This window comes from Mercenaria mercenaria, chromosome 4, assembly GCF_021730395.1.
Source record: "Mercenaria mercenaria strain notata chromosome 4, MADL_Memer_1, whole genome shotgun sequence".
Classification (NCBI taxonomy): Eukaryota; Metazoa; Mollusca; class Bivalvia; order Venerida; family Veneridae; genus Mercenaria; species Mercenaria mercenaria.
The window spans coordinates 54,221,678-54,249,175 of record NC_069364.1 but is presented as its reverse complement, the minus strand read 5'-3'; the positions used below and the strand labels follow the sequence as shown (position 1 = coordinate 54,249,175).

General features: G+C 33.7%; 3 protein-coding genes across 3 annotated transcripts in view; 2 read left to right on the top strand and 1 right to left on the bottom strand.

Moving 5' to 3' along the window:
* LOC123551743 (uncharacterized) overlaps positions 1-27,498 on the top strand; it is a 133,599-nt gene that overhangs the window by 24,699 nt on the left and 81,402 nt on the right. The window lies entirely within an intron of this gene.
* LOC123552889 (uncharacterized) lies at positions 1,789-13,053 on the top strand. Its single transcript, XM_053541280.1, has 8 exons — positions 1,789-1,898; positions 2,117-2,284; positions 5,016-5,189; positions 5,543-5,713; positions 5,845-6,015; positions 7,130-7,303; positions 7,854-7,944; positions 10,463-13,053. Exons 1-8 carry the CDS (start codon positions 1,871-1,873, stop codon positions 11,337-11,339), a joined length of 1,854 nt encoding a protein of 617 aa, XP_053397255.1. The 5' UTR covers positions 1,789-1,870; the 3' UTR covers positions 11,340-13,053.
* Positions 15,494-19,107, bottom strand: LOC123560190 (uncharacterized). Its single transcript, XM_053541284.1, is given in 6 exon segments — positions 15,494-17,015; positions 17,586-17,779; positions 18,137-18,245; positions 18,578-18,752; positions 18,960-19,013; positions 19,016-19,107. Coding segments are annotated over 6 exon segments (846 nt in total). The 5' UTR covers positions 19,065-19,107; the 3' UTR covers positions 15,494-16,750.

Below are 27,498 nucleotides of genomic sequence, written 5' to 3'. Positions count from 1 at the left end.
TTCTATCCCAGTCTTAATGAAACTTGGTCATAGTACTAACCGCAATTAATATCGGAAGATTTTAATATTGTGTCATTTTAGGTAAAAAAACCTAGGTCAATAGGTCAGTTAATGAGAAAAACTTGTTAACATTCTAAAGGTCACATTTTCTATCTAAACTCCTAGACATTTTTTTGTCTTCTTGAAACTTTGTCAGTACATTTTGTCTCTATGAATCCAGGACAACTTCAACACTGGTTTACCTGTCCAAATATGTCACCAGGTCAAATCATTTACAATCGTTGTCAAAACTTCAAATGCCACGCTTTTTTTGAACTTCTTCAAACTTTGTCAAATTGTTTGTCGTTATGAAGTAAAGATCAAGTTCAAAACTGGGTTGCACCGGGCCATAAACTAGGTCACTAGGTAAATTCATGGAAAGACCTCGCTAACACTCTTGAGGCCACATTTTCTTCTTCCAATCATAAATCTTCGTCACACTGTTTGTCTCTATAAAAGCTTGTTCAAGTTAAAAACTTAGTTACCCGAGGTCTTAAACTGAGTCACTGCGTAAAATCATGGAAAAAATTGTTTCACTGTCTAGACGCCATGTTTGCCATTTGATCTTCATTTAACTCTATCAGAATGATGGTTACTTGATATATTTAACCAGACAACTAGGTAGAATCTTCGAATCATAGAGAAACCTTGTTACCACTCTAGAGTCCTCATTCTCTACTTGATTTGCATAAACTTCAGAATGTTCGTCTCTATAAAATCTAGATATAGTTCGATACTGAGTTATGTAGGTCAGAATCTGGATCACTAGGTAATTCCATAGAACACCCAGAAGGCCATATGTGCTACCTGATCATCATGAGGCTTGGTTTGTCTGTTTGAAGTCTATAATAAATTTGTAACTTGGTCATTTGGAAGAAAAAAATCTAGATCATTAAGTCAAAGCAAAGAAAACTTTGCTAAAACTTCAAAGGCAACTTTATCAACCTGATAATCATAAATCTTATAATAATTATTCAGAATGCTTGTCATTATGAAATCTTGGTCAAGTACAAAATGGAATTACCTGATGTCATAAACTATGTCACTAGGTAAAATAATTGAAAATTTGGTTAATGATCCATCTGGTTTACATAAAATATGGTCAAAAATTACTGTAATTATAAAATCTAAGCTGAAATAGATGCTAGGTTATCTGGGTAAGTAAGAAATAGGTAAAATGAGAGATAAAGGGCCTTCAGGGCTTTCTTTGTGTTGTTATCATATAAATGACTATGCCAGATGTTCACAAATTAATTTCAGTCTCAACGGAGTTGGATAATAAAAGTTTATTTGTCATTCATATCTTCATTACATGTTTAGAATAAATGATTATTTTTAAGTTCGGAATAAATTGACAGTCTCAATTGGAATTTAATCTTAAAGTGTAAGAAAACTTGCTATCAACGTTTCAATCTCAAACGCAGCCAAGACAGAAAGAACTTTTCAATTCAATATTTATTCCTATCCGCCTTTTTCATTTCAAAAGGCACATGTACTTCACTGAAACCTGTATAAGTAAAGTTTCTGATTCACTGATAATAACACAACTTATGGATTACAAAACATAACAACTTCTGGGTATAATTTCAACATTATTGAGGTCACCGAGTCTGTCAGCAAGAAAACAACAACAACAACAACAACAACTTGAAAAATCTGCCTTTGATGTGTTATTTACCAAACATGCAGCCTAGCTTTTATATTTAGCAATAAGTGCTATCAAGTCATTAGTATTATGCTTCTCAATATTTTGTTATAGATTATTATTGAGGGAAGAGTTAAAGATGACAATGATCATAACCTTGGTGATATTGCGATTGACGACATAGTGATGTTTAGCAGTGAAAGCTGTCCAAAAGGTCAGAACACAATTACTAGGCGCATATGTTTGTATAGTCCGACACGTACAGATACCTGCTCTCTCTATCAAATACCACTTTAACTTTGATGTATGATTGGTATCTATTGATACCTATGTTCAGTTTATACATAAAAATATGATCTCTAATATCTTTGCAGTACAGTAAAATCGAAGACTTTTGTGTATTTTATGTACGAAATAAATATACTATTTAAGATTGTGGCAATCCAGTCCCAGCATTTGGTCTTGCGAATTCGGGGGACATTACAATAGGATCAAAAGTACAAATAACATGCCGGACTGGTTACAAAATCTCAGGAAATCCATCAATTATTTGCCAAGCTAATGGTACCTGGAGTGACAGCCCAGTATGTAATATAGTAGGTGAGGTCTAGCTTCTTATTGTTGGTCTTCATAGAGATGTGTCAGATAAAGGTTAACTAATTACTAATTACAATGGTTTTGCTATATTCGAAAATAGAAAAATAACATCCAATTTGTTTGAGGTCAGGCACTGCTATTGATTTTTCCGTTGGCTTCCAATATAAAAAATGACTATCATATACCCTAAAATTTAGAGATGACAATTAAAATGTGCTTTTGTTTTCAATATAGTAATATGTCAGACACCAAAAAGTAGTAATTTTATAAAGACTTAACAAATCCACTTTATTTTACAATTTCTCTTCAAACACAACTACTCCCTCTGATGAATGGCATGTAAAGGCATAATGCCCACTGACCACTACTTTCCTAAAGTGGCAATTGAAAAGTCAGGTATTCAGTCAGACACTTGTAAAATATTCAAGAAGACATTTCATTGTTAGCATCCAGTAAAGCTTGATATCGTTGAATAAGCTTTGCACTAAAAATATCTATGCAGCACATTTACAGTTTTGAAATTACTGTTCGAAATATATCAAATGTGCAGTTATATAGAGACCGTACCAGAGCTCTTTGTATACTTTGATTTTTCAAAATATAGTGGTTTTTACCACTGGCGCCAGACCAGAAAGAAAATGCTTCTGTACATGTTATACCCTACCCCTAGTATTCTGTAAGAACCATGGTCATGAACGGGAAAATATACTTACCCATTTCAATCGCGCATTTCATACCTAAAACACGCATTTCGGTAAATATGTACTATGGATATTGAAAGTGGTAAGTTATCTTCCATTGTGTACTGGTCACATTTCATCAATACTTCTTATTTTTGAGAAACAACGCGTAGTTTATAGATTTTTCAACGTTATACCACAGTCACACATACGGCGCGGGTAGCTACGTTTAGCCACGGATAGAAACATAGTAATCCGTATCGATCCGTACCTAAGCCGTACGGATTGATACGGATAACTACGTTAAGGTACGGCATAGGTACGGATCGATACGGATTACTACGTTTCTATCCGTGGCTAGACGTAGCTACCCGCGCCGTATGTGTGACTGGGGTATAACACAAAAAACTTCGTTGAAATTCCCTGGTGAAGTTCCGGTCTAGATAACAAAACCATTCTGACTGGTTGATGTGAAAATGTATACGTATTTACTATACGTGTACGCTAAAATGTGTATATATATGCAGCATAAATGTGCAAAATGAATTAAATAAACAGAACAGATGTATACCAATGTATGATTTCAAATTCAAAATCATTTCTAAGATGAATTTCATTCATTATTTCGAGTTTTATTGTAAAACTGAATATTTTGCATTCTGTTTTTGTTTGTTTATTTTCGCCTAACATGTGCACACTACTGTGACCTCTAGACCGGATGTTTATTAGGGAAGTTCTAACAAGTTTTTTTTTCTGTAACGTTGACGAAAGCATAACATATGTGGAGTATCTCTGCAATATGAAATATTGAGACAATGTGACTGGTGCACGATGGAAGATAAATTATCGCTTGTTCAATATGCTAGGTACCTATTCACCGAACTCCGCATTTTAGGTGAGAATTATACGATTGAGATGGGTAATTGCACTTTCCCGTTCATGACCTTGGTTCTTATAGAATACCTAGGAGTAGGGTGTATTAACATGTAAAGAAACATTTTCTTTCTGGTTTGGTGCCACAGGATTTTACAAGTGCACCGGTTACGATTAAAAATGTAAACAACGGGACTCTGTCTATGAACCATTGGAATGAATGAATGGCAGTCGATCTTAGCCATAATACTAATTGACAGTGAATGCTATTTACTCTGTGTGTTGCAGAAAATTATTTAATTGTAACTGTAATTTGCTATCAATTGAAATCCTCTCAAAATTTGTGAAATGATTGCTTAAATTCGGACAAAGCTCGCTTTCTTTGCCGTTCGCCAGCTGCTAAAAGGGCAAATATGAACAATTCAGTGTAAGTTATATTTCACTGGTACTACCAGTTAGTAAATTCATACTCTAAAAACACGTCAGAGAAATTAGGGAAGTTTTGACCGATTAAAATGTTGGCAAAATTAGAAAATATTTTTTTCTTTACACGAAAATTGCCATTATATAACAAAGCGAATACGCCGATAATCCGGAGAACACCGAACCTGTTATTGTCACAAAATTGTTCAAGTTCACGTAATGTAGTCGGGAAGAGAATAGGGATGCAGCTAAACTGCCTAGCTATAACTGCTGCTGTTATAGGGAAGTGGTAGTGTGTGCCTTAGGTGTGAGAGGTCCAAGGTTCGAGTTCCGGTCAAGGTTTAAAAATTTGCATTCTGCTATAGCATGTTTTGTTGTTATCAGACTGTTCCAGATGTTCTATATTTTTAGCGAACAGTATCGTGGATCATTATTTAGCAATCCAGATCACAGCTGAATGTTAAATCAAATGCACCCAAATAGAAAATATTCAATATATTATGTCCTTTGATGTTTCTGCTCTCCATGTTCAAGAAGAGTTACATTTCCTTGATCACAAAATTTTCTTTTATATGAAAATAATAAATGCTCTTAACTCTACGCTTCTGGTTAAAATATTGTCAATATATCTATTTTTGAGAAATATATGGACATTTGCCTTCAAAGCTTTTTAATTTCATACCTATGATCTGAAAAAATAGGCATTATCTCTAAATTATATAAACTAGATGACGTCTTATATTCAACTTTTTTTTCAGACTGTGGGAAACCAGCCTTCAATGAAGGAATAACTGCAAATATTTCTGAGGGTACTAACTTCAACATGACAATAATACTGGATTGTGTAGAAGGTTTAACATTGATTGGCAATGCATATGTGATATGTAAGGCTGACGGGAACTGGACAACCCAACCAAACTGCGTTATCAACAGTTACTGTATTGATTTTACTCTTACATAACTATATAAACCAACAAGCACGTGATTTGTTTTGTTTATTCAGTACAAGAATTTTACGTTCATTCATGGGCTGTATCTCATATTGTATTAAAAGGGCGTTACAAACAAGTTAAACAGGCACATTTATACTCTATTACAAACGTTTCCAGACTTAATCTAAGCATCAAAGTAAAATATCATATTATCAAACAGGATCTTCCTCAAAATATCCAATGACATTAGAACAATCAAAACTGCATATTAAGTATAAGCTTAATTATAGTAAACCATTGATTGCAGTATTTAATATATGAAATTTGTAATGTTTCTCGCTTATTTTTGTCAGATTGCAGCGATCCAACTCCAGAGTCAGGGAAGGTTAATAGCACAAACAACTTCGAGTACGGTTCAGTTATTGAAGTCACATGCATTCCAGGTTATAAAATCATAGGAAATTCCCTAATAACTTGCCTTGCAAATTCTACTTGGAGTGACACTCCTTGGTGTGAGCGAATAGGTAGGATTTCTACTTATTTAACTACTTTCTGTCATTATTTGTCTTCGGTTTTGTAAAAGTAATATTACACACATTTTGCGATCTTGCTGAAGCAACTTAGTTACCGATTTATAAGCATATCATCGTTTCAGATTGTAAAACTAGAACTATTACAAATGGACAGTTTAATGCGACATTCGGAACAACTTTCGGAAAAACTGCTACACAGTCCTGTGACACGGGATATAGTTTTGCGGGTGATAAGACGGTCACATGCTCTGAAGCTGGTTGGAATGGCAGTATTGCAACATGCACCATTGTCGGTATGCAGTGAATGAACAAGTCTACGGGGGCCTCCGTGGCCGAGTGGTTAAGGCCGCTGACTTCAAATCACTTACGCCTCATCGATGTGGGTTCGAGCCTCACTCGGGGCGTTGAATTCTCATGTAAGGAAGCCATCCAGCTGGCTTACGGAAGGTCGGTGGTTCTACCCAGGTGCCCGCTCGTGATGAAATAATGCACGGAGGGGCACCTGGGGTCTTCCTCCACCATCAAAGCTGGAAAGTCGCCATATGACCTAAAATGTGTCGGTGCGACGTTAAACCCAACCAAAGAAAAAAAAGAACAAGTCTACGCTATCATATGTGATACAATTTCTTATTTTGGCTATTTTACAAATTATACAATAGCAGTTGTCTTAGTTTGATTCAACAATACGCATTCTATTATTAAACTGCTGTTTTTGTCGTTTTCAGGGGTATTTCAACAGGCGAGTAAACGTGTGTTAACAGATAAATTCTCGCGCTCACGCGCTATCAACACACCTTTTTTTATATATACGTGTTCCGTGGCAAAACGCAAAAGTAATAGCCCCATAAATGATAACGGATAACTCTAACAGCGTGGTTAACCCCGCGCATTTTCATTGATATATAATGACATTGATCGACAATATTATAAAATTACTCAGTTATTATTTTCTTACACGTTTTATGCTAGAAAAGCGTTAACGAATGTTCGTACCGGGCTCGGGCACTAGCCAGTCCCGCTATAACACGAAAACGCATGCGTTATCCCTACAAAATTTCACTGTCGGCTTTGAAGATTAATCCATGTTATTACTAGACCAGTGTCGAGCAAAATATCAAGGTTTCCGTGAACATGTCTTAAAGAGGATTGCCAAAAGATTATAAGGAATATGTTCAAACTCTAGAAAGGCATTCCATTTATAAACTTTGAACGGCAAACTTAGAAATGAACATGAAAGACTCGTTTAGTTGGAACAAACCGTAGAAAAAGATCTTTAAAGAGTTTGGCAAGTCATTAAAGTTGGTTGTAAAATGGAAGGTATCTAGCCTTATTATATATCTACTTGAAAAATATTATTCGATATCAACGATTCCTTATTACTTATGCTCAAAATGATTAACTTTTCAGACTGTTCCGTGCCATTCCTTACGGATGGAATTCTTGCTGAAACTCCAAACGGCACAACATACAATAAGTCAGCAGTAATTGCCTGTGCGGAAGGCTATACTTTGTCTGGTAATGCATATGTAACATGTCAGGCCGACGGAAACTGGACAGTTCTACCAAATTGCATCATTGAAGGTTAGATATTTAAATTAGCTTTTTTGCATTTTCAAAACTTTATTTTCAAGGGCTTTACTTTACAAAAAATAGTTAGTAAATAGCTTTGCATATTTCATGATTTGTATCACTCTTCCGCCCGTGTGTCTGTTTGTATGAACAAACATTTTCTTATTTTCTTTAACTACGTCTTCATATTGGATTGACTCTTTAAACACAAAACTAAATTAAATTCATATACGATGTTTTTTTTGGCTTTCAATTAGGCATCGAACATACATAAAAGTTCTACCGATGACAGGATAATATTCACTACGGATTTAATTTCACTGCTATTTATGAACGGTGCGTTTCGCAAATTTATATTGGTGTAAATATTTAACAGCTTTACGTCTAAGAACTTGACATTTTGAATTCCTAATAATGCAAATATAGAATTCCTGACAACAAAATAAAAAGGTCATGAAAATTATCATATTTATAGAATTTCTGAAAATGATAACAATAGCTGTATTCCAGAAAATGATAACAAAAGATATATTATTTCATATCAAATAAAATTTCATTTCAGATTCAGAAGTCAGTGCTGTTATCGCAGTTTATGTTACAGTTCCGCTCATTTTGATCGTTCTTGCAATAATTTTAACAGTCTATATTTGGAGGTAAGTTTTTTTTTTAAAGATCTCCAGGTACACACTAATGTGTTACTGTTATTGCTTCAAACATTAAGCAGATTCAGATTTTGTATTTGAACATATTTTCAATAGCGTTAATTTGACATTTTTAATATTTATTACAGAAACATCATTAAATTATTACTTCTGGTTCATATTAGGACATGTCTTAAAAACTCGAGTTTTGCATATAGTTGATTTTTTTTATTTAACGTCGCACCGACACATAATAGGTCATTTGGCGACTTTCCAGCTTTGATGGTGGAGGAAGACCCCAGGTGCCCCTCCGTGCATTATTTCATCACGAGCGGGCACCTGGGTAGAACCACCGACTTTCCGTAAGCCAGCTGGATAGCTTCCTCACATGAAGAATTCAACGCCCCGAGTGAGGCTCGAACCCACATCGATGAGGGGCAAGTGATTTGAAGTCAGCGACCTTAACCACTCGGCCACGGAGGCCCCAGTTGAAATTCTTGAGTTAGGTATAATAGCAGTATGAATTTCAAGTCTTGGGGGTATTAAGAGTAGAACAAGCATTGTTTTAAATCAACTTGTTTTATCTAGTCATAGGCTATAAGATTCTTTCACTGGTTGTAGGTGCAGATGGGAATTTCCGGCCTCGAGGGTAACTGTTTAGGTGGTAATGCAGCTTCAGCCGAGTTACCGCCTGAACAGTTACCCGAGAGCCGGATATTCCCATCTGCACCTATAAACAGTGATAGAATCCTATTCTTGCATACCGATTTCAAGAAATATTAATAAAAGTAAAATCAATCGAACGGCTTTCTTTTTAGAACTATTTCTTATAGCAGCGTATTAACAAAACGCGTGAAACCAACGTCCGTAAACAGGAAGGACGTCATGACGTTTCAAAGACAAACACCAGTGTTTAGTTTCAGTTTTGTTTCATCATTTACAGCGTAACATTATGAATTTTTGATAAAATAATGTGATTTGAATCGAGAAATATACTTTCAGAAACAAAGTGGAACTGTCAAGATATTGGATTTTTATTCCGGTTTTTTAAATAAATTACAAATTACTACATAAATCTTCTACATATATGTAGTTCGTAATACGTCATTTACGGCACGAGAGTCATCTTACACCCCGGGGTGGGTGTAAGATGGATTTTTCCAGCACCGGTAAAAACACCGGAAATCCCCGTCTGGTATGCAAGAAATAAACTTTCTATCATTGATGCAGTCCAGAAAATCCATGGCACTTCACACTTAACTTATTTAAACCCGTTAATTATAATTATTTAAGTTGATGTAGCTTAGTATCACATTCAAAGTAATATTTGGACACTATAAAATTGATTTCATTCAAATGGAAAATTAAGCAAATACATATATATTTTCATTGGACTAATCTATTACCTATACGAACAAAATACTAGAAGCCATGTTACAAATAATGCATACATGTAGGTCTATGTACTTCATACGATCGGATTTAAATTTACAGTGAGTAGTAAGTAAATTCTTTATTTATAGAGGGTAGCTCATTTAACTGATACTAATCTTCCATGAGGCCGGCCCTCTCAAGAGGAAAAGACATGTATATACGGAAAATAATGCATAATAAACATTAGTACATTGAAAATGCAAAGGCACGCGCATATAAAAATAAAACAGCTACATATCAGAAAACAAAAAGGAAATAGTTTATGTAGTTTTCATCCAGTTTAGACATGATGATTGAAAGCACTGTAATGAATGAGCAGATTTTACTTCTAAAGGTAAATAATTCCAAATGATTGGACCAGAATATAGCACACTACATATAAACAATAATGTGAGCGTATCTGGTATATAAAAAATCTTACGAAATATGCTGATCTTTGAATGTGAAGAGCTTTTATCACTCATTGATTGCTCGTTATGATCCCGGCTGCTTAATTCTACGTGATAATAATTATACATGCACCGCTTTCTATTACAAAAAATACTTATTTATTCTACATTTAAAACGAAATAAAAAGACATAGCCATATAAAGCCATATAAATTCTATAAAGAACTTGGTTCTTACACATCTGAAGGTTGGAAAACGGTACTGCTTTCAATAACTAAATATTAACTTGTTTATATTCCAATTTATATCAATTTATTTTGATGTAAATTAGTTGTAGAAAAAGTATTTTCAAAGATAAGAAATCAGTACTGGCATCTAAGCTGACATTTATTTTGACTGTGACCATGCTCTAACAGTGACTCGAACCAACGATCTCATGGTAAGAAGCCGGAATCTCTGCCACTGTAATTGTTTGATGAAGCAGTTTGTTTATTATTAAGTTATTATTATGTTATTTCAAATTCTGTTGGTGCAAATGAAAAGATTGTATTTCTCTACAGGATAGGGAAGTAATATAAAATAGTCTCTTCATTAGCGTAAGAATGGTTATAGTCAGTAGATTTGTTTCAAAAGGGATTATTTAAGTCTTCTGGAAAACGCAAACATATCTATTCAGTGAAATTAAAATATATGGTTTTAAAATTTAGGAAAAGACATACACAGAGTATAAAGGGTCATGATGATCAACACGAAACTGACATGAGCCCAGTGATTCAATTTCCTAATGAAACATATGACACACATGCACTTAAAACCGGAAGTCATACAAGGCAGTCCGAAGCAGACAAGCTTCAATCACCAGACGAGGAATATGCTACTATTACCGACGAACAGGTAGGAGCGACAGAAAACGTATATTGTAACACATTTGATTCTGAATGTAGAATTCTGAAGGATACAGAACATCACTATGATCATATGAAAAGTACATCGAAGCCAGTTCAAGATAACACATATTCACATATGCCAGGCAACAAAATGGACATAGAATCGAAACCAAGTAATGGCATGAAACTGATTCCAAATAATAGTAATGCATCTCTGCGAAAAGACGGGCATCCAGAAAATAATTGTTATGACCACCTTGATATCAATAACTTTAATGAAGCTATGAAACAAGAACATTCGATCACACTTAATGAAGAACAAGAATCGGACTATGATCATGCAAAAGCAGGTGGGATAGATCCAGTGCCTTTGGAACAAGATGACTATTCTCATATTAGAGACGGGAAAGTAAATCAAGAAAACACTGGAAAAGAGATGTGTTTACATGATAAATACGAGTATTCCAATGTTACTGAAAGTACTGAAAAAAGAGATATGAAAGGTAACGAAAGAAAAGCTGAATATGAGCAACCGATTGGTCATACGCCTCAATACTTTGTCCTGGAAGCAGAGAATGAAAACACACCCGAAGATGACAGAACCTATTTTGAGTTAGATGCAGAAGAAAAGAATGATGAAACTTATGAGCCACACAATCACACCTATTTCGTTTTAGAGAAAACGGAAAGTGTGTGATTTAAGAGGAAACATAAGATATTTTCCATATATATTCAATTCACGTTTCATATGTACTCGACACATGTTCCATTTGAATTCGATGTATAAGGTAGTACAACAGATAATATCTTTCTTAACTATATATGTTAGACTTTTGACAGTTAGCCAAGATAAGTTTTTCCATTAGTTCTATCATCCAAATCATATCCCCTCTTTACTCATTTAAATCATTAAAGCTAGTGAGAGTATCTATAATATAATATTTCTTCGGGATACTTTACTTTACTTTTACTTTTATGGAGCGTAAATATCGGTAATCAACTAAACGGATGAATAAAGACGCATTGGTAAACATAAAAATAGGAAAACATGAGATTTGAGCAGAGACATATAAAACCGTTAATTTGTTATAACTCTTATATGCTTTTTCCTGTTAAAATACGCTTACGCTAAAAAGACAGAAGGCATCATGTTAACGGCGAAGTAAATGCTTTTGTTGCGACCAAGAAAGAGTGCTACAGTATTTTATTTTCTGTTTCAGATTAAGGGCATGTTAGAATCAAATAATGAATAACAAAATCGTGTTTTACCTAATACACTCAAAATCGTTTATATGTTACCATGATAATTCACTCGGGCTACACCCTCGTGAAGTCATTCCGTGGACGTTACACCTCTTATTCGTGTATTAATAACGTTAAAACACAAATTCTCTATACATCATTTCATAAAAGGTAATGATGAACACATTTATCGTACCTACAACTATCTATCAGAAAATGAATTGTCGGTATTTTCTTGATAAGTAATCTGATAACTGTTGTCAAACAATAAAAGTTTTATATCGACTTGTCAACTGAAACTTTTGCCGAAATGATTAGTGTCAATATTTATTTGTACAATGCGAAACAAATGCATTATTCTTCTTGAGCTTATATAATTGTACAGAGATAATGCTCCAAATGTTACTCTTCCGAAGCATTTTGCTTGCACATAAAAGCAGAGGATTAGAGACAAATTACACATGTCCCTGTGATATATTATAAATGCTGGTCACGAATACGACACTAAACTACAGGGTGATTGAATTTTATTTTAATGTGTTAAAACGTCTTATGTTTTAAGAGGTATAATCGTATAAACCCCCGAGAAGACGTGTATCTTTATTTTGAAAACACACTGATTCACTTTTTCATTATTTTACCGACAGACACTTCTATTGCACTGTAAAGTAATAAATAGATGTGTTATTTCTGACAGTATTATAAAAAACTCTTACTTGAGGCATGAGTTATCGCTCTGTGCGGTTACAGGTAAAACAACTTGTTAAGCAACTCAGTTTTATTTTAATTTTTAAACTTTAACAAAATACATGTTTGTAAGAATTTCTGAAGTAGAAGTTCTAAGTTTTATGTCTTGATTTAAATAGGTTCAGTCAATGTTCTTTATTTCATAACTGGTGCTAGGGGGCATCACAGTTGTTGCATATTTCATTTCCTCTAACCGCTTGTTTGCATTCTATACTTTAAAATGATATTTTATATGTTAATTTATTATTTCTGACTCATTATCAGTTTTTTAACAATGGCTGCAGCTTAGGGTGGATGCTATGTAACCAAACGTTTTGCTGCATTTAATAAGTTTTCTCTGGCTGAAGGAAATGTACACTTACAACAAAGTTTATACTGTAAAACAGCACCGACAGAGGGTTATACCCTCTTAACCACAAAAAAATGAAGTTAAGTATTTTGGGGTATAAAAACAAAGACAAATATCAAACAGGGAATGCCACGTACCAAAATCGCAGCCTCCCCAAAACGAAACCTACAGCACGCAGACGTGTCCACCACAAACACACACACATGCACACACACAAAGCCAACACACGAGGACAAAACGAACAAACAAAGGAACACACACACATACACGCGCACACACACAAAGCCTACACAAGAGGACAATACGAACAAACAAAGGAACACAGTGGGGCACCGCCTTGGAACGGTCAGTGGCAAAAACACCACTGGGGAGCTTAAACCGGTTTATGGTGCGCACCCAACCTCACTCTTACCCCCACCATGTTCCAAAGACACGGGACAGTGTAAATAAAAGTAATCCCCTCCAGGTGAATCTCTAACATACGTAATGGAAACAAAAAGGCATGGCAAGTAAAACACAAAAATGCTCGTGTATAAAAATATAAAAAGCAAACCTTTAGAACAAAAAACGCATGTACTCAATGCCTTTTCAGAAGACAGAGCAACAAGGGAAACACCCTTAAGGACCCGACGAAACAGGCCAGAAGACAGATATCAAAACAGTTCAGTCCTGGTAGGATTTAAAAACTGCTTATCATAGAGTCCTCCCCTTCTTCCGTCAAAGAGGGAAGCGTAGTGTCCAACTGTAAACGGGTTGAACACTAAACATGCGGTATGTCTCAAAACAGTTGGGTCGTAACCTCTTTTAATAAAACGTTTTATAATTTTACCAAATACATTTGGAAAATTACCATGACCCTAGATCTTACGAAGTTTGTAAACCACATCCCCATAAAAAACGGGTTTAGAAATACCTTCTCGCAGAAGTGTCTTTAAATTACTATTGAATTTCAAAACTAAATCAGAATTACGATAGTAAAATTTAGCAAAATATTTACGCAATTTATAATAACGGTAGTCTTGCTGAAGAAGTTTACTTGTAATATATAGGTTACGTTCATTGAAATGCTTGTTCAAGTATTTATGATTTCCTTCAAGTACCTATTTATTTTTATCATTATGAATTTCACCAGCTTTGTTGTATCTGTTTCGAGATTTAAAAGATCATTCCAAAAATGTTTAAGTTTATATACTTTTTGCATGTAGTTTTAAACAAGATAAAAATTTTCAAGATTGAAAAGTACAAAATTTCACCAAGCGTTATACACCACCTAAATGTTATACTAGTATCCCTATGTATGTTATTAATTATACATTTCAAATATGAAGGAAAACTGTGTTTTTATAATGTAAACGCATATATTGATAACTTGTATTCAAAGTGCCACGAAACATTTTGTACAATGCAAAAAGGTAATGTTTGAATGTTGTTGTGATACTTAATAGTAGAATCTATTGGAGGCATATAATGTAGTAAAATACAATAATAGCAGAGACTGAGCATGAACGGTCATAAAGGTGTAAACTCCCAAACGCCCTTGCCGCTTTTTTAGCGGAATTGATAAAATGACGTAAAGTTTTATAAGTGATTTTAACAGCAATTGTTTCCCATAATTATCTTACTGTGAACGTCTCACATCCTTGAAGGGTTAGACAACGCACAAATAGGGCCCTATCAAGTCTACCGCAATTGAGTTTAAAATAAAATATATCCATGTTTCTAATGCAGTAAGTGATGGTTTAAAATATGGAAAAACATATTTTGGGAAAACAAGATGAAATGTCAATGAAATACTTTCAAACACACTGGATCCCAAAAAGGATAGAAGAACATGAGAAATAATTATAGAGTTTGAGAAAATAAATGTTTTAACAGTGTCAAAAGTTTTATAAGAATCACAAGCGCTTTCGGCTTTTAATTCATATTGAAAGGTAGAATAAAATCAGAACGATAACGGTGTATTTTTGCCTGTATAGTTCGATGCGTAAATGCTAACTCGTCATATAACCCCCAAAACTCTCGCAACTTTAAAAAAGATGCTATCAATATTTAACAGTGTTAAGATGCTGTTCAGCTTTTCTCTTGTGCATTTTCCAAACGTGCATATTAGGATTTACATACCGAACTATATATAATGATAAAAAACATTGTAAACTCTGATCCGTCATGTCTGATTTGGTATACATATTCTATATAAACGCGCAGAATTTAATAGGAAACCAATAATTACCTTCTGACATATTCCATATTTACCATGTTTTTGTGTGTGCATTCAAGGCAGAATTGATCTAATGTATGGCAAGCAATAAAAATAAAGTAAGATATAGCGTACTGAATAAAATCTGTGAAAAGATCCTTTAGAAGCAATGAATACAACCTAGAAGTATAATAGCAGACTCGGTTTGATTGAGGTAATGAAATGTGCAACACCTGTCACCACCCCTAGCACCGGTTTAAGCGGAAATCTATTACACATATGTGACAAGCCATGACAAAATGGTCCCAAATGACATTTTTATGGAAATTGAGTTGTTAACATATTCTGAACTGTAGATGTGCCTTAACACAAGTTCAAAATTTTAGACCTTAATGTTAAAAATTAACAAAGTTACAGCATTTTTTTGATAGCAACTCTCTATCACAAACTTGCATTTTTTTGTTTAAAAATAATAATAAAGAAAAAATCATGTACTTACATCATTTATTTAAATTTCATATTTTTCCATCAGTATTAAATGTATTTAACACAATTACCACTGATGATAATGTTAACTTACTATGAATATTCTATTTCATATGGGAAAAAAAGTCAAAATTCAAGTTTCCATAGCAACAAAATACATCAAAATTGCTAAAAAATCAAGTCAACAGAGATTTCAGCCTACATCTGATGCAAAAAACAAGATAAATTAAAACTTTCCACTGTTGTTCCAGTATATTAGTTCCCTGGAATTAAAAGAACTTGTATATTTCTGATTTATGTTCATCCAAATAATATCTTAAGGCAATTCCATAAATATTAAATACTTAAATGCATCAATCTACTTCAAATGTATGACACATTGCTCAATGACAATGTCAATTAAAATGAAATGTATCAGTCTTGATTTTACAAAATTATGGTGTTTACATATAATTCAAAGTTATTTTACTCTGATATGAAAGCACACATACTTAATGTTTAAGTTCTGTTTCCATGGCAACAAGACTTTTTTGTAAAATGACAAATTCATTTTTATAAAGGATTTTCTAATTTTACATAATTTTTCAAATAACATAACATTTCAAACATATTCATCCTGGTAGTTTTTTTTCAACTTAGTTGCATTAAATATTTCCACATTGTATATATTCCCACTAAAATATTAAATACCTAGATGATCACTTCAAAGGTAGAACATTTCATAAAATATCTTGACTTCACTCTTAATATATATAAATAAATTGTGTATGTGGAACTACATTCATAATTAACTGCCATGCATTAATAGTCCATTGTTTAATAATCTACAAGTGTTCTAGAGGAAGAACATACTTATACTGTGTTCATTCAGTGTGTACTATATTTAACCATAGCATAGTAACTGTTATGTTGGTACACATTGACTTGTAAATTCAACTGTGTAGTATTTATTCATATTTTCAAATATTAAATTCAGGTCTTTAACCTTTAAAAAAGTACAAAACACTTTCAAATTAATTACTAAACGTTTCAGAAAACACATTGATCTGATATTTCTCTGTATATATTAAAATGTTATACACATTTTTCATTCACTTTTCGTTTTAAACGCCTGAGTTTTAACTTTTGACGGTTTTGGTATTGCTGGCTTTGGGCACACACTGCTGTTGTTGCAAAGTGGCGCTATCTCATTAAATAAGTACCACTGCCTACAGGCATCCAGCTCAGGAATAGTAATACGATTCGGAAATTTTCCTGCGATATCAATACCCTGCCTAAGAATATCAATCTCTGTCTCAATGCTGAAGTTGTAATCCTTCACAAATACAACATCGGGTCTTGCAGAAGACATTCTGTAATGATAAATGTATCAAATATTAAAGACAAGGCATTCTCATATTTGTTTTCAATGCTGAACAGCAGTTCATAAGACAAGCCGCTTTACTATTACACTTATTTACATTTGGATTTTTAGTGCAATGGCAACATCTTTTCATGGAAAGATTTAGCAACATATTATACTCCGTAAAGGGCAATCATTTTGGAATATTTCATTTCAACAAATAGTTTTTAAGCCTGGTTTTGAAAATGAACTGAATGACCATTATGTTATTTCTGTTGTCTGTTGTAGTGAGCAAGACAATGTCATCAATCTGACTGTTTGGTGAATGCATTTCAATGTGTCCAGTTATGTCTGGTCACTAGTAGTCAGTATTTTTACATGCATGAAGCAGTCTTGTTTTCATAATTAAGACATAAATACAGGCAACAATTTCTACGAGTGTCATGCATTTATCTCAGTAACAGTCACATTTAAGGATTTAAGGTTACTTACAATGTGTCACTTAAAGTTTTACACTGAGTAATTGATTCAATGTGTAATACATCTAGTCTCTACAAATTATATCAAATACTTAACCTACCTAAAATGATGATACTTTCTCAAATGTGGTATTGGTTTGAAAAACTGCTTCAGGAACTCTGCCCAGTCATAAAATACCACTGGTTTGGTTGGATCCTCTACTAGCTGGGGAATGTTGTGTCCACCACGAGAAGAATCAGAGACGGTCTTAGAAATGTCTTCTAACGTTCCCGCTGTTGAGTGACGCCAACGTACCTAAATGATTTGAAAATTCTTAGTCTATGTAGCACAAACTGTATTAAACAACCTCCTAAGGGATGAAAAATAATGTTCTCTAAACTTACATTATATATAAATGCAACATAACTGGTTCTTAAAGTAAGAGTGGTCTCGATGCAAGCTATCTCTTAACAGTCATGACTTTTGCAGCAAGGTTTATGATTACCTGGTGATGACACAAAAACACATTCTTGCTATTAAAAGAAGCTCAAGAATAATATATGAAAACATGTTCCTGCAAGCCTGCTTTATTTCTGATGTCTGCATTCTTTTAGTTTAGGAATGTAACAGTGGGTGCAGGAAATAAAATTTTAGTAGGATAACAACTAATACCTTCCACAGGCCAAAGTGCCAGTCAGGACTGAATTTTGTGTGCCCAGCTTCCATCAGGCTGTACTCTAAGGCATCATGTAAACCCACCATCACACGCCACATTCCATAACTAAATTAAAGGTGTATTGAAATAATTATTTCTCAGAAAATAAGATTTTATTTTAGTACCCTAGGGTCCTCATTATATAACAGAGCATCACTTTATTTAAATAATAAAATGCTACACAGTTGAATTTGTTACATCTTCAGCTAAATCTTTATACAGTATGTTTATAATGTTGTGTACTACTAAGTATGCAATAAAGAAACATACCGGTATATGAGCCGGAAACCTGCGACTTTTCAGAATGAAGTGTAAGAAGATTATGTGATATTTAATTGTTTAAAATCAATCTGTGACAGTGTACTTGATAATGATATTCATTTATTAAAAATTCTTACCTTATTACCACATTGTTTTTATTTTGTCCAGTACAGTTGTCCATATGTAGTGACACATTCTTTTCACCATAGCCATGATGTTGAAAGTTGTGGTGTACCATGGAAACTACACTATTTGCACCCCTACCAACAGCAACACTGTACATCTCATCCACTAAGTAGAAAATTTGTGAGCCTTAAAAACAATTGATTCCTGGGGTCATGACCTGTTTGAAGAATGTGAACTCATTGTATTTTAGATTAGTGTTTTGGAATTTCATGTGAAACTGATACTGACAAAAACATTTTAGGATTCTGATAGCAAATGTAAACACTAATTTTAAAATCCTATACCTGAAAGATGTTGATATTGAATGTAAACACTAACTTTAAAATCATATACCTGAAGATTCACAGCAAACTCCAAAGCAACCGCATTTTCGTGGTGTCTTGAAGTACAAAGGCCCTACTTGCTGCGCATAGTGAGGATACAGCACCTGTTGGGCATAGTCAAAACTGTAGTGTATCTGTAAATCCCTAACTGCTGGAGGTTGTCCTGAAAAAATACAAACAAACAGTTTTTATTGAGTACTTGCACAATTATAAATGAAATAGATATGTATTTTTTAATTTGTCCACCAATAGAGAAAATAAAAAAAAATGCATGCATTATTTATCCTCCTTACACATTTTACACTTCACTGCTAAATATAAGCATTTTAAGAGGTCTATATTAGTTGGTATTACAACAAAAATTGACTGTAACACTTTAAAACATCACTTTTTTTCTTGTTTTACTGTACTATATAATTTTTTTTCAGCTGTCATATATGTGCATAATGGTTGTGTAACTATACACATCTATGACAGATAAAAAAAATTGTACAACATCTACCTCTGTTTTTTCTTCAGCAGACAGATCTGCATATTGCTGCTTTGTACTTTCAACTTGAAGTCTGTAATGATCTCTCTGGCATTTTACTTTATCTATGTGATCTTGATAAACATGCAGTTTTTCTAACTTCTGTTCCTCTTTAAGATTTCCACTATTTCTGATACTTTGTACATACTTCTGGCACTTAAGACAGAGATCAGTTGATGGTTTCATAATGAGCAAATAGGGACATTGTTCCAGCCAGATTTTTTTAAATTCTGACAGGCAGACATTCCTGAATGCATTTTCCTCTGCCGCAGCACAGTAAAGTGCATGAATATCTGCCTTGTTTCTGTCTGACGGGAGTAGTATATATTTTTCATTTCTAAAATTAGACATTCTCCCTGGTAGTGGTAAGCCATTTTGTGCTCCATAGGAAACAAGAAACTGCTTTATGTTCTGTGTGTCAGCTAGAGTGAGCGCATGTTTAGGGGACTTGCCAACATTACCATGAACACGTGCACTCAAGGCGTCTGTGTCAATTGACCTTGCTATTCGATCAACAGTCTTATGGAAGACACCGTGTGCAAAAGCAAAAGTTTCTCGACATATCTTTTGGCCATGAAAATAATAATTTTGTCTGTTTTTCTCTCTAAATTTGGACCTTTCTGTGCTTACTCCAGTATTCCTATTGTGATACAACTGAACCTTTATAATCATGTCAAGTTCATCTCTGGATTTTTCTAAGCAAGACTGGCGGTACTTTTTCAGTTCTGACCACTCAACAACACAATACAAGGTTTGCCATACAGGCGTACACAACCGCAGCCTTGCGCTTTAAAGTTGTTCTGTTTTACAACTTCTTCATTATCAGTTGGTAAACAATCAGACTGATCAATATGAACAGGTGCAGAGTTTTCATTTAAATCATCATCAGGCTCGTCCAAATCTTCATCACTAATACTACCTTCACTGTCCGAATTTAGTACATTTCCGAAAAAGAGTTGATCAACTTGTTCAAGTTCATTTGCAAAATCTGGCTCGAAAATTTCATATGGAATGGTACTTATAGAAGATGCCTGACTGGCTTGACTACACGTATATTCTGTCATATTTAAAACTTCTGGAGTACACAAAAGACGAAGAATTCTGACATTTAGGAATTTTGACAGCAGACAACTGTCAACACCGCCATTTTTCGCTTCCGGTTCTCAATTACCATTGATAAATCAAAAAACAATAAATTTGTGATCTAAATATTGAAGGAAAATGTAAAAAAAGATTAACACTTACCATTACAATCACAATTCCGCTCTGCACTTTAAATATCCGCGTATCTGAGAGCAATTACTGCATGTATTTCTTTGACCCAGTTTCATACATGTATACACATCGTTAATGGCGTGTTGATTTCAAAGGGAAATAAATCGATAGTTACTCATTATTTGTAATACTTCAGTGCTAGTGCGATAACTTAATCCTGAAACGTTTAAACTTTAAACCTCTCGTTCGAATCCATTAATTTTATCACCAAAAGCTGTCGTTTCAAAAACAAATTAACGAGAAAAAGTATCCAATTAAGTGACGTCAACTTCAACGTCATTTTACCGAAATCGAGGCTTGTGTCATTTGGGATAAAAATGTCATGGCGGGACACATATGTTGAATGGACTCAAGTCCAAGTACGAGAAGGCATTTTACAGCCGCCACACGGCATTCAAAGATTGCTGTTGTGATAGTTAAATTATCTGTAAATATATCCTTTGAGAGCAAAGAATGCAACCAGGAAGAATAATAGCAGACTAGGTTTGATTGTGTGCGTGAGTGGTAATGAAATGTGGAACACCTCTCACGTCCCCTAGCACCGGCTTAAGCGCAACTCTATAACAAATATGTTGAAAATACTCCATGATCAAAAAGGACCAGAAAATATAACGACACTGAATCCAAATACGGGTAGACCTTTTACAGCCGCCACACGATACAAAAAGATTGCTGTTGTGATATTTAATAAAATCTGTAAAAAGATCCTTTTGGAGCAAAGAATGCAACCAAGAAGAATAATAGCAAAGTCGGTTTGATTGAGTCTGTTCATTAAAAGGTAATGAAATGTGCAACACCTGTCATGACCCCTAGCACCGGCTTAAGCGGAAATCTATTACACATATGTTGAATGGACTCTATGATCCCAAAGGACCAGAAAATATAACAACATTGAATCCAAGTACGAGGAGACATTTTACAGCAGCTATACGGCATTCAAAAATTGCTACTATGATAGTTAAATTATCTATAAATAGATCCTTTGGGAGCAAAGAATGCAACCAGGAAGAATAATAGCAGACTAGGTTTGATTGTGTACATGAGTGGTAATGAAATGTGGAACACCTCTCACGTCCCCTTGCACCTGCTTAGGCGTAACTACAGTCAAACCTGTGTTAAAGACCACCTCTGAACAGAGACCACCTGGCTCTAAAGACCACATGTTTTGTTTCCCATTTTAACATTTACAGTGTATTCCAACCTGTGAATAAAGACCACCTCCCAATAAAGACCACATTTTGGTTCTCCCAAAGGTGGTCTTTATGACAGGTTTGACTGTATATATCAAATTTGTAGAATGGACTCCATGATCAAAAAGGCCCAGAAAATATAACAACACTAAATCCAAGTACGGGTAGACCTTTTACAGCCGCCACACGATACTTAAAGATTGCTGTTGTGACAGTTAATAAAATCTGTAAAAAGATCCTTTGGGAACAAAGAATGCACCCAAGAAGAATAATAGCAAACTCGGTTTGACTGAGTCTGTTCATGGGAGGTAATGAACTTTTGTTTCAAAAATGAAGTAAAAAGAAACATAATGACTTCCTTTAGATTTTTCTGGAGATGACCACATGTATGTCGTTTTAGAGAACAATCAAGATGAATTAATGTCGATACTAGCAGAAAAAATACCTTCCATAAAACTGAAATCTTTTTAATGCTCACATGCGTTTATAGGGTAATGAATGTAAAAATGAAACATTTGTGATATTAAACAACCGAGCGTATAAAATATCCTTACATAGAATTGAGCATTTACTTGATAACATTAATTATAGACCCTTATGATTTATGTCAGTTTAAAAAGTATTGAATTTCTTCGATAATGATGCTTGTAAAGAAAAAAAAATATTATGGTTCGTATGACGAGATGCGGTCCTCCAGTTTGCGGTCTGCCAATAAACTCCTGGACCATCAGCCGACCTCCTTATGTTTAGTAGGTTAGTTGTTGTTTTGAAGGACTTTGTTCTGAATGAAAAAGGTGGGTACCTGTATTCAATCAAATGATATCTTGTTAATATTGTTTTACTTTTCTCTTGTCTTTACTTGGGACGTATATGCATTAATAACAAATCAGTCACCGTATAACTGCTAAAATATGGCATGATAAGTGAATCCAATGAAGTTTTTATTGACTACATTTATTTATAACATAAACAAACTAATTAACACGTGTTAATAATTCACGTGTCTTCCTGTAAATCAGGATATTGTCCAGACCAATTCATACGTATATGAGTTGAAATATGTCACATTCTGACAGTGTCCTTCTTTTAAGTATTACATTCCAGATAAAATGGGGAATTGGCTATATCGTAGAAAATTTGTAATTGTATTTATCATTCATTTTTATTTTGCAGGTATGTATGTAAATTATTACAATTTTATGTCAACTAGTGTTTATAATAATGTGCAACATTACTCCTTCGCTGTAATAGAAAATATTTTCCAGACTGAAAACTTGCAATATGTTTTATATGTTACCAGAACGACTGGTGTCTATTTTCCTGTTTGGTTAGCCGGATATTTAGATAGTATATTTCCTGTTCCTGATGTTTGTGTCAATATCAACATCAACTTAAAATACTTCAAAGTAAGAAAACATTGTTTTGCATCATTTTGGGGCGTATCTTTTTAAAAGAAATGAGGAAAGCTAATTCTGAATCAAATTAATTTTGAGGGCAACTATTTGCCTCAACAATTGCACATAATTATCTGAAAAACCATATATTATTGTTATGTCTACGAGTACTATACATTGGTACAAATTCAGGGTACAACGTACGTCTTCCCTGATCTACCTTACGTGTAAAAAGATGATTATCCATCATTGGTTCCTATAGGATGGTTCTGTCTTACTAAATGAAAAAAGTTCATTACATTAGTACTATGAAATATGACAAACTTAAAAACAAATCTACATTAATACTAGAAAAGATTGAAATTACAAACGCTTAATTAATAAATGTTTTGTTTTGATTTTACAGTGATGGTAACTGGGGAATGTGAAGACTATGCAAGCATTGGATTGTGTATGAAATTTACAATATCACAATTATCTTGTAAATATATAAAATATTACAAAGTAGCTTTGCTGTGGCGCAAAACGTTTTCTGTTATAATTTTAATTAATGTAATAAGGTATATGTATGAATGGATCATATCGAAAGAAATATTATCAAATTTATTTCTTGGACGTTTCTAATCTAAATTTAATTCTATTTATGTCCTGAATACACACAAAGGGCCTTAATTTATATAGGTAAGATGTCGTGCGCTCGAGGTAAGATGTCGTGCTCACGAGATAAGATGTCGATAGGACTCGAAATAAGATGTCTTGCGATCGAGATAGGATCTCGCACGCTCGGAAAATGACGTCATGCGCTTTAGATAAGATGTCGTGCGGCCGAGATAAGATGTCGAGCGCTCGAGATAAGATGTCATGCGCACCAAATAATTCAATCTAAAACAATATGTATTTAAGATTGAAGTTATTAAGGTATTACGCGCATTTTACATAGTGTGTTTTGGTGAATGTTTTTAAAAAGCAAGTTTCGGTTGTTGTGCTATTAAATGCAATACCTGTGATGCTTTAGAAATAAAGAAATCGGACAAATGAAATAATAGTTCTTTTCTTCAATCTTCTACTCAGTGGTCTTCCTTACCAATATGTAGAGATTTCTGAAGTTGAAGGGAAGCAACTCCTTTGTGCAGTTTGACTTTTCTTAAAAGGACTGCCCCAGTCAAAATAAGAAAAGTCATATTTGGAAAGTTATTTTTTCGTACTGGAAACAGGAATGGTTTGGTATATTGGGTGAAAAGCTATAATTTCCTCCAACCTTTTTTACACACACATCTATTTCATCAGGATTTTACTTGAAAAATGCTCAGAATTCCACTTCAATTTCAAGGGTTTTCATTGAAGTTTATTTGTGCATAATTTTTCACGTATTGAAATATTGTTTTATGCAAGCTAATATAGTTCTTTTAAAAACTTTGCTACATCTTGACAATACATAGAATCAGAAATGCAAAACTTTACAGTCCACAATGGCTGAATTTGACTATAAACTATGCCAAGTCTAGATTGATTTCGATGAAGAAATATAAATTATTTGAGATTTTATGATCTATGAAATCGCTGTTCTGTTCTGGCTTTTTTTGCTTTGCTTTTCAATTTGATATAATTTTATAATGCCAATATCATAACTAGGCATTAAACAGATATGTAAGAACAGACTGTAAAAATCTAGCATTATTATTGTTTCAACGTTGAATTAAGTGTAATTGAACGAAACATTTATTATTATTTATTTACTTGCACATATAATCATTTGATTACCTATAATTAAGCTGTTAATGAGTGCTTTCTGATGAATGACCAGGTTTTCTAACTGAATACCCTAAATATTATACTAGTGAATGTCGTTGTCCGTTTGTATGGGCAGGCGGCCGAGCGGCGTTAAACGGGAATTTTATAGACACTGTTAATAGTCCATTTCATGTATGAACGACAGTACTCGTTTTACATAATTGTATATTATGTCTGTTTCCAAGAGAGCTTCTAAATAACATTACAATTATATTTCACTTATTCGCTGTTAATATTGTTCTGAGGTTAATTTTCTAAGCGCAGTACATGGCAACGGCCGCAACAACACGGGATTTGTGATGTCTTTACAAATAACTCATATTGTCAAACTTTTCCTCTAAATGTTGAAAACACTTCGCGTTAATTCTTCTGGCGAAACACTGACAAGTTTCAAATTAATGACGGTTGTACTTATTGAGAGGTGTTCATTTCATGTATACGAAGTAATAAATGCGTCTTGCAAATGTCAGAAGTTTTGTTCCCGATCAAATGCTTAATGCCCGGGTGTGTGGTATTTTTGCGTTGCTTGTTTGTTTTTAGGCTGTTCGGAGCTACTGTTGATGAATGGAAATGTCTGCTATGGAAAATTTTATGTTTCTTTTGTGTGCAAGGACACACTCTCATTATATGAGAATGTGAGGATACACTGTTACATTTATGCTATGACTTTTTTTAATGGAAACGTACTACAATGTTTGAAAGGTAGTACGATTTTGCGCTGTTTTATCCAATACTTATTCAAACTGTCTAGTATAGAGTAATTATTACTTTATTAATTTAGATATCTGTTTCACATCCCTAGGCAAAAAGAGCTTTAAAAAGATTATTCAAATAAAAGCAAAACTTTACCTTTACATCAAATATAATGTAATAATGCTTTATTTTATCAATAGCATTCAAGAATTGGTATTTTACCAAGGCCAAAATAAAGCATCCAACGCGTAGCAGAAAACACATACAAATCAAGTAAAGACATCTTTAAATATATTTCTTTATCACATGTTTGACGTCGCGGGAGTGTAATAAAGCCATTAAATAAAAATGATAATACACTAGTTTAATAAAGCTTTGACGTCGACGTCAATAATAGTATATGAGACGTTGGTCAAATTGACTTGTTTATATAGTAAAAGAAAGTAGAATTTTTGATGTTTCAACAGGAAAGGGTATTATGTGATAAAAAGAATATTACATTTGTGACTTTCCACATTGAATTTATTAAACTCGTTGAATAAAATTGATAAAATGGTCGGCAGAGCCTCGCATTTTATCATTTTATTCAACTCGTTTAATAAATTCAGTATGAAAAGACACCCATGTAATATCCTTTATGTATTGTTGTTTATGCAACATGAGTCTAAGACCTTCTAGATGAAAATAAAATAAACATGTAAACTTGAATATTATAAATATATTTTGCTTGCCTTTCTGATACCAAAAAGGCCAGCTCCAGGTAAACGTTTCTAATTCCGGACAATACACATGTTTATAACTTGTTAGTGAAAACCTTTGACCTACCATACATCATGGAAAAGCTGTGGGTAATTTGGTTACATTCATATTTTCTTTAATTACGAAAAAATTCTAAAACGCTATCAAGTGTCAACATATCTTATCTGTATTGTATGGCTTTTTTTTCTTGGTTATATCTTTTAGTTAAAGTTTCCAACTTAACAGTTCGTTTACTTTTTATTTAACTGTCTGTGAATGGTTATGGAAAGTTTATAAAGATGTGCAAGTATTAGAAGTATTAAATAAGAATTTAAATGTCAAAATGAGTGATTAAAACTGTGTTAAGTGTATAGTTGTTTGTTTGATAGTAATCTACAGCCAGCATTATTAAGGTCATTTGGTCTTCTTCAGGCAATGAATAGGAGAGATGTATGCAGTTTTGAATAAACCCTAATATGGGACATGTCGCGTGTGAAGAATCAAATGTAGATGACATGTTAAAACATTCAACTTCTTAAAAACAGATAAACTTGGCCTTTTTGTGAAAAGATTCTTTTAGTTGACACGCACTCTAAAGTAATATTTTTACATGCAAGCAATAACGTAGTCATAGACAGTTTTATACTTTTCTTACTATGTATTCATATTCAAGAAAAAAAAGCTGCCTCATTAGGAATGTTGCACGTTTAATTACAAGCCATGAAAGTACATGTACTCAGTCAATCAGAATCTTCCATCATATTGCTTAGTTGCGTTCTGTTCTTCCCAATGCTTGCCTTGAAGATTTTGTTTACTAACACAATCTTTAATTGCCGTGTGGCGACCGTATAAAGTATCCCCTGTACGTGCACTCAGTGTTGTTATATATTATTTTCTGGTCCGCTGTTTACATTTATTAAAAGAAATTCGCTTAAGACG

Bases quoted from the DNA above. Each gene is read 5' to 3' on its own strand.
- LOC123552889 (XM_053541280.1), top strand. From the start codon at position 1,871: ATGTTTAGCAGTGAAAGCTGTCCAAAAG. The intron at 5,190-5,542 runs GTTACTGTATTG...TATTTTTGTCAG, and splicing joins ACCAAACTGCGTTATCAACA to ATTGCAGCGATCCAACTCCA. The intron at 7,304-7,853 runs GTTAGATATTTA...ATTTCATTTCAG, and splicing joins ACCAAATTGCATCATTGAAG to ATTCAGAAGTCAGTGCTGTT.